This window comes from Chiloscyllium plagiosum, chromosome 7, assembly GCF_004010195.1.
Source record: "Chiloscyllium plagiosum isolate BGI_BamShark_2017 chromosome 7, ASM401019v2, whole genome shotgun sequence".
NCBI classification, from domain to species: Eukaryota; Metazoa; Chordata; class Chondrichthyes; order Orectolobiformes; family Hemiscylliidae; genus Chiloscyllium; species Chiloscyllium plagiosum.
In genome coordinates this window covers 27,954,345-27,962,832 of record NC_057716.1, presented here as the reverse complement: position 1 = coordinate 27,962,832, position 8,488 = coordinate 27,954,345, and the positions used below count along the sequence as shown (strand labels likewise).

General features: G+C 47.1%; 1 protein-coding gene across 1 annotated transcript in view; it reads right to left on the bottom strand.

Annotated features, from left to right (window-relative positions):
- Positions 1-482: 482 nt before the first annotated feature.
- col6a2 (collagen, type VI, alpha 2) overlaps positions 483-8,488 on the bottom strand; it is a 74,521-nt gene continuing 66,515 nt past the window's right edge. The window contains exon 29 of the mRNA XM_043693333.1: positions 483-3,866. Within this exon, the coding sequence (XP_043549268.1) occupies positions 3,259-3,866 (608 nt within the window). The 3' untranslated portion in view covers positions 483-3,258. The remainder of the gene's footprint in view (positions 3,867-8,488) is intronic.

Sequence of the window (8,488 nt, the reverse complement as noted above, 5' to 3'; positions counted from 1 at the left end):
TGTGAAAATGCGAATGCATTGGAGAACGCAGAAGCAGTTTACCAGAATGATTCCGGGAATGAGAAACATCGTGGATTGAAGAAGTTGGGGCTGTTGTCCTTGGACAAAGGGTGGCTGAGAGCAGATTTAATGGGCTTTCAATAGCCATGAGTGGGCTGCATAGAGGAGATAGGAAGTAGTGTTCCCGCTCAAAGAGAAAAAAATACAGGGATTGAAAGTGATGCGAAAATGTAACAATGATGAGACAAAAATAAAAATCACACAGCAAACAGTGAGGGTACGGAATACACTGCCTGGAAATGTGGTAGGTTCAACTGAGGGCATTGGAGGATTATTTGGTTGGAAACAGTGGGTAAGGTTGTGGAGATAAGAGATTGGCATCGGCTAATGATGCTTCGAAGGTGCAGGTTCCCTTTTACATTACTCTACGATTCTGAACTGGCATCCAACATCACTTCAGGAGATCAAAAGTAGTACAGATGTTTTTTTTGGAAAATCCGTTTATTGATTTTTGTATTCAGTACAGACAAGTCAAATTTGGACGCGGCAAACCATATGAAAAAGACATTTTTGTAACAAACAATGTGGACTACTTTATTGCAATGTTCATTAGAAATATATATTACAAAGCTTTTTGTGGTTTGCAATACACAGTTACAACAGGAACACAGCTTTAGTGTCCTGGGCCACTAAAGCCATCCAAAAGGTAAAAACAGTAAAATGTGGTGAGTAGAACAGCCTTGAATAGTATCCTCCTAAAGGGACAAAGCAGTGTATTCGCTTCCAAGTGTTTTTTTACTGGTTTCACCCTCTGGCTGAGTCCGATTCTGAGGGAACACATTGTGCCGCACTTCAGAGCTGGCATGGGCCTGATTTATCCTAAGTACCGGGTGACAGGGAGAGGTGAACATGGAGTCACCGGGCATCCAGACTGAACTGGTGAGCACGACAAGAAATTACAAAATGACAAAGGACGCCAGCACGACCCCGCGGAAGGTCTGCTGGCGTCCAAAATGGAGATCGATTTAGGTCCAAACTTTTCAGCGAGATGACTGCCCTGGGGTCCAGGGACTCCACACATCTCTGTCAGATGGCTCACCGTGCCTTTCCTGTTCCTGCCAGCCCTGGAGATCCCAAACGGGGACAAGCCGGCTTTCCTTCACATCTTGTTTCTTTAAGGATTACTGCATGAGTTTAAGCTTTGGGTAAATGTCAACTTCTCGCTAACCACTGCAACACCACCATCTTGCCAAAGACCACCTTCCCACACCCTCCACCCCTCACCAAACAAAACACCCCCTGGAAAGCAGACTCTACCTAGGCCGCCCGCACTTCCTGTGTCTCTGAGAACATAGTCTTGGGGATTCAGATCAAGTTTAGAGGGTGCCATCTCATTTCCCCCTCCTTTTACTCAGACAACTCCCACCACAATAAGTGACTACGTACACAATTCAACCTTGGAGCCTGATTTTCAGTGAAATGCGGCAACGCCTGATGCGGTTCTCCAACACAAGAACATTGCAGATCATAAATATACTATACACGATTGCAAAATAGATGACCAGCTCTATTAAAATGGCAGCCAGCACTAACTGTAACCCAACGGAGAGGGTCAAATCTCAGCTGGTAAAATTTGCCCAGTATGTTGGCTTGGTTAGGTTCAGCCAGAATCTGTCGTTCGTCCCTCACGGCTTAATGCAGTGCAATGTCTCACCAGGGCGATAAACCAAATCCTTCTTTGCACACGGTGAAACGCAACCACTGACAGCCAGCAAATGCTGAGTTATGTTGCGATAGCTTGTGGTCGTCACTGTTCAGTCAACACTGTTTGCAACACTCACAGTGCTAGGGACTCCAGTCAGGCTGGGCTGACCCAGCAGATACCGCACATCGTTGCTTGGGGCCTACTACGGTGTGCATGGCATTCAACTATTCACAATCAAATGCTTTCTCAGTCCGTGAATGGAGGTTGGTGGTGGGGTGGGAGGGGGGCAGGTGGTATAAGGCACTGGGTTTTGGTGTTGTCTGGTCCGTGTGCCCGTTTGAGGGACGGGGGGGGGGCAGAGGTAAGAAGCTGGTCGTGCACATACACCGAATTCACACTTCAAAGCAACAACCGAGAGGCCGACCAAGCATTTTCTGCCTCTGTTTCAGCTTTCCTGGTGTCCGCATGACTTGTGTCCTTTTGTGGTTGGATGACGGCCCTACCCCTTTCGCAGATTCCTCCAAAGGCGAAGGTGGGGGGGGGGGGCGGGGGGAGAACGAGGAGTTACAGTCCAAAGGAGCTGGCCTGGGTGGGTGGGTGGGTGATGGAGGAAGAAGGTCGTCAAGTGAGTGACACCTCCCGGGTCCTGTAGGAGAATCTGAGCGTTGTGGGGTGCAGAATCTGACTAGTACACACATCGAAACATGCACAAAATGGGAGAAGAAACAAAGCAGCATTGGCTGTCTGTGCAAAGGGAGATGTCTGACTGCCTGGCTAGGTGGAGGACTGACAACTCCACTGACAACAAGGGAGTTGCCAAGAACTCAGGTTGTTAAAAAATCCAGTGTCATGGGCAAAACAAACTGGAAACATATTCCTCACTCCAGGAACAGGGTGCAAAAGGGACTCCTTTTATTGTGGACTGGAATGGACTGCTGCAGAAAATTTCCCTCAACATGCTCCTCGGAATTCTTGCCTCGCACTGACCTCTACGCTGCCACTATCCCAGTCTGCACTTGCATTATTCAAGTGAGGGAATCGAAGGCTATGGAGAAAAGCCAGGAAAGTGGGGTGCAGGATCATCAGGTTGGCCACCAATCTTGCCAAATGGCAGAGGAAACTCAATGGGCTGAATGGCCTACTTCTCTCCTGTGCCTTCTGGTCTTAATCAAGTATCAGCCAGTCAGGTCACGGGCTCTCAGTTCACTCGTCCAGTCAGCACGATGATGGACGTGTCAATCACCTCTCGGCTAATTTGGGGAGGGGATCAGTGGGTCCATCTGATGTATGGCAAGAGTTGGCAACTGGAGCAGAGCAGACCTGAGGCCTAGTAAGCTCGAAATGCACACACATACATACACACACGCGCACACACACACACACACATACACAAAGGGAAAAAAAACGATGATAAAAAATAATTCGATATATATATTACAAAAAAAAGAAGCACCTTGGTTTACCTTTTCCTGAAATAATATGAAACTAAAAAAACAGGAAGGGGTGGATTTTACGTGATTTTCTTGGGGAGGAGGGATTTGCATTTGAAGTCTTTAACAGATCCACTTGTACACTCTGTCGAAGAAGCTAGGCTGCAGGATGTGAGCGTAGTCTGCAGCTTGATAGATAGCTGCCCTCTCGCCCAGCCCTATCTGCAGGAGGACGTCCATGTCTACCTCGGGCCCCACGGCGATGACCGTGGGCACAACGTTGTGCTTGCGCATGGAGTCCACCGCCTCGCCGAGGCTCTTGCTGCCGCTGGTGCCGTCGGTGATGAAGACGAAGGAGAGCTCTGCCCCACGGCGTGCCGCCTGGGGTGAGGTGCCCGGCCTCTGCACCAGGTTGCGGATGCCGTAAATGATGGCGGAGCCCACGTTGGAGGAGGAGTCCAGGTAGGTCATGCTGGCCAGCGAGTCGAGGATGTCGGTGAGGTTACGGCTTAGCCCGAAGACCAGCTGCTGCTCGTCCTCGCTGCCATACTGCAGCACGGCGATGCGGGCCCGGCTGGAGTCGCTGTTGCCGTTGGCCAGGGGCAGCGTGGTGGCCATCTTCTGGATGAACTCCCGCACATGCCGGAAGTTGGTGCCGCCCATCCTCTCAGAGCCATCGATCATGAAGACAAGGTCCACGGGCCGGTGGGTGCAGGGTGCCACCGCCAACTCTGGAAAAGACACCAAACAGTAGAATCATAGAATCCCCATAGTGTGGAAAGCGGCCATTCGGCCCTTCGAGTCTGCAATGACCCGCTGAAGAACATCTCACCCAAAATCCCGCATTAACCACGTCTAACAGCTAATCTGAAAACACATGGACATTATGGGACAATTTAGCGTGGCCAATCCACCTAACCTCCACATCCTTGGACTGTGGGATGAAACCAGAGAATTTCCACGCAGACACGGGAACGACGAGCAGATTCCACACAGTTGCCCGAGGGTGGAGTCAAACCCAGGTCTCTGGCAGCTCTGCTAACCACTGAGCCACCAAGCCACCTAACCTGCATGTCTGTGTAGTGTGGGAGGAAACCCATGCAGACACAGGGAGAATGTGCAGACTCCAGCCACCTGAGGCTGGGTTTGAACCCAGGTCTGTTTTATCCAGCTCCGTCTATCCATCTGGGCTCTCCTACCCAGACGGGAATGACAGAGAATGCAGCGTGGGCCTGAAGTTAACTTTTCAAGATTTGACAACCAAGAAAGCACTTTATGATAGAGCAAGACCCGGTGACCAATTTGTCCAGTGCCAGGCCCTCGTGATCACACTGATTGCTTCAGGGGCCTTCAACTCCAACTCAAAGCTGATGTCTCCCTGCTCTTGGCTCCCTCATGCAGGGCAATGGTTTCTCTGGACCCTCAACAGTCAAATCCAGCAAAGAGGCAAGCTGTTGCTCCCTGACCCAAAAAGGATCTACACTGACACCAAGAATCCTCAGACTGTCAGCTCACTGTGGTCCAACCTGATAAAAACCTATCGTTCCTAGATTTTCAATGGACCCTCAAATTCACAGGGTCAATGACACGTTGCACGATGTTACTCCATGAAGATCTAATGTTCAGGTGACATCCCTTGCCCTGGATTCCCCTTGCGCTCCAGCCCACCAGGCTGAATATTTCTTTCCTTATCCACCTGATTAACTATTTTCAGAATCCTGAACGTGTCAATCAAATCATCGCTTAAAATCCTCTACATTCCAGTGAATTAAAACTCAGTGAGTCTGTTCAGAAACTCGCTTGGAGACCTGGGTGTATTCTGCTGAATCTGCACTGTACTCCATCCAAGGTCACTTATGATAATGAACTGAACAGTTTAACTCTCCTGACAGAAGGAAAATTCAGAACCTCATGTTAAGTCTGGCATTTTCACAGCCTCTGTTATTCAGGACTGTATCCAATTTTGTCACTGGCTGGGCACATGGATCGAGCTAATATGCTGTGGACCCTACACCACTTCTGATTTGGTTTAAACACGGATTTGTGTAGACACAAGAAAACTTCTCTGTGATTCTAACTTACAGATGCAAATGCCAGCGGCTGCTGGCTTTTGTATTTTATTTTGCTATCTGACTTTTAAGTGATCTGTTTACATTGATCTTGAAATCCTTTTAGCCTTCCACTGCTTGTGGTTTTTTGTCAATTAAGTTACTAACATCCGTCTGTTTATTCGGATGAACTCCTACTTACCAGCATTGATATCCATCTGCTGCAGTTGTGTCCACTCGCTTAATCTATCAATTTCTCATTTTGAATGAGCTACTTCTGATGCAACTATTTATCATGCCACTTCCATCTGTTTATCGGTAAGTTTGGATATATGTATTAACTAACTCTTTAATAAATACAGGGAATTGTTAAGGCCCCAACACAGATCCTTATGGGCACCACTTCCAGTTCAAGTATATACTCCTTATCCCAAATCTCCATCGCCCAATGGCTCATTGCCAGGTCAGTATACAACCCTCAGTGTGGTTTGTGCAACCATATCTAATGCCTTGTGGATATCCAGATAAGGAGCATTCATATGGCGCACCCCCCACCTCCGCCATTCTATGACTTTCCCAGCTTTCTCAAAACATTTAGTTGGGCTTGTTTAAACAACACGTGTTTTCTTTCAAATCCACCTTGACTCGTTCTGGTCAGCTTGTGACTTTTCCGATCATTAGAGACTCGAATAACGTCCTCGCATCAGATTAGATTGGAAGGGCAATCATTTCACGATTTCTCTCCCTCACTTTTTCCTTCAATAATGAAATCACAGTTTACGACGTCCCAATTTAAAAGGGACAGTCCCTGAATTGAGACTGCTTTGGAAGACGACAGCATCCTCTCGTAAAGCATCCCTCACCCACTTCCTTCCAAACAGGGAAGGGACTGCCTCCAGATTTTGTTTTATATTTGTTCAGTTGGGCCAGCAATTATCGCCCATCCCTTCATCCACATGACCATCTCAGAGGGGAGTTAAGAGTCAACCACATCATTATGGGTCTGGTGTCACATGGAGGCAAGACCTGCAAAGGACTTTGCAGAACCAGACAGGCTTTTATGACAGTTGACGATGCCATTAGCCCGCCTTGTAATTCCAGACTTTTAAAAATTTGAATTCATTTTCATCTGCTGCCATGACAGGATTTGAACCAAGTTCGCCAGAGCATTAGCCTGGGGGCTCTGGGTTACTAGCCCAGGGACTTCCCCACTATGGTACCACTTGCCCTATTGTGCTATTAAGTGTTAATGATGAAGTAATGGCCAGGGAGACACAAATGTCTCCACAGACCAAACAGGCAAATCTAGGTAACATCTGGAAAATGGGCATTGGCTTCTGTAATGCAATCCAACAATCACTTCTACTTTGTCCCAGGACCCAGAACAAAGAAAACGTCATATCTCCAGGGTCCACACCACATCAACTCGATCCACACCCAGTCAGCGACAAAAATGGATACAGTCCTGCATAACAGAGGCTGTGAAATCGCCGGAATTAACGTGGGGTTTTGAATTTTCTTTCCGGCGGGAGAGTTAACAAACTGTTCAGTTCATTATCAATAACAGTCCGCCTCCTCCCCTCATGAATTCCTTTTTGTAGTTTACAGGATGTGGGTTAGGCCAATGTTTAGTAACTATCCCTAAATATACAGAGGGTAGTTAACAGTCAGCCATATTGCCGTGGGTCTGACTGGGTAAGGATGATAGATTTCATTCCCTAAAGGGCATCAGTGAATGAGATGGGTTTTTACAACTCATGATAGTTTAATGATCATCATCACTGAATTGTACTTAAAGAAGAGCCTTTCCCAAACCTTCAGACCACTAAACTTCAGACTAGTCAGATCAAAGGCAAAAGTGCAGAGTTGCACAGGCTTCATGGCCTGAAGGCTATGTTACTGTAAGGCCGTGTGTGACACACTGCATGAACATGAACATCCCAGCTTCACCAGCCCGTGTCAGTAAGAGGGTGGTCTTGTTGAACAACTTGCTCACATCTGCTTGGGTCTTGGTTCCTCAGTGGGCCTGTTAAAAGGCCAGTAGCACATGATGAGCAGAAAGAGGGATGATGGTGGTTGGATAAAGTGATGCTGTGACAGAACACTGCAGAAAACCCATCAGTTAGAAGGATGTGGCTTTTACTGAGTAGACCATCAGAGCTATTAATGAGTGGACATTTTCTGACATTGAGTGGAGAGCTAATCCCAGCATTGGATAATTTCATAACCAGTGGATTTCTTTGTTGATTCACCTGGAGTTTTTTTGGTTTTGTCCGTTCACATTTTCTGTTTTAAATTGAGATAGATAAGTGAGTAACAAAACAGCAAAGAAAGCTCTTGCTTATTTCTGAAGTAACTTCATGCCAATGGAGGCTAATCATGGATATCCTCTGTGAGAGAGGTAGAGCTAGTCAGACCAGAGTCCCAGGCGAATGGGGCACGTGTTCGAATCAATAATAATGACTGACAGATGGCCAGCATCGCAATCCTATTTGTTACATCACTCCCAGATGAGGAAACAAATTCAGTCAATAATAGCCATTTCAGATATCTGCCACACAGTAAACATTTGGATCATCTGTACCCAGGTCCCATGTACACTTGTAGGTCCCAAAAGCTTATTCACCCCCAAATTAAACCTCCCACTTCCCTGCAACACTTCATTCCTCAACACACAATAGATGGAGCTCAGTAAGATACGAATTAAAAAAAAAGCAAATTCGTTGGAAACCGATGGGGAGGCGATGGCATCACAGTAATGTCACTAGACTAGCAATCCAGAGCGCCAGGCTAATGTTCTGGGGTATTGTTCAAATCCCGTCAGAGTGGATGGTGAAATTCCAACTCAATAAAATCTGAAATAAAGATGGTGACATGTAACCATGTAACTGATGTAAAAGCCCATCTGGTTCACTAATGCCGTCCATAGCTGGATCAATGCTAACCTGACCGGTGACACCCATATCCTGTGAATGAACTAAAAGGAAAACTGGCAGATCTAGCAACATTTTTGAGTGCAAGAGGGAAGGTAAGTTCTGATCCACTGTCAGAGGGATGCCAATGAATCCTGACCAAATTGACGCACACAAACGGTGAATTATTGGTTCCCCAATCCAGGAGATGGCAGACCTGCCAGGGATTTCCAGCACTCTCCACTTTATGTTTACTTGTGTCGTAGATTAACAAACCATTGCCATTGTCACAGTGACCCATGAGATAGCCATATCCAATGGAGAACAGGGGTTGGCATCATTAAGCACCCGGTTCTGAGGGCCGTGCTTTCCCAAACACTTCCCCACTGCTCT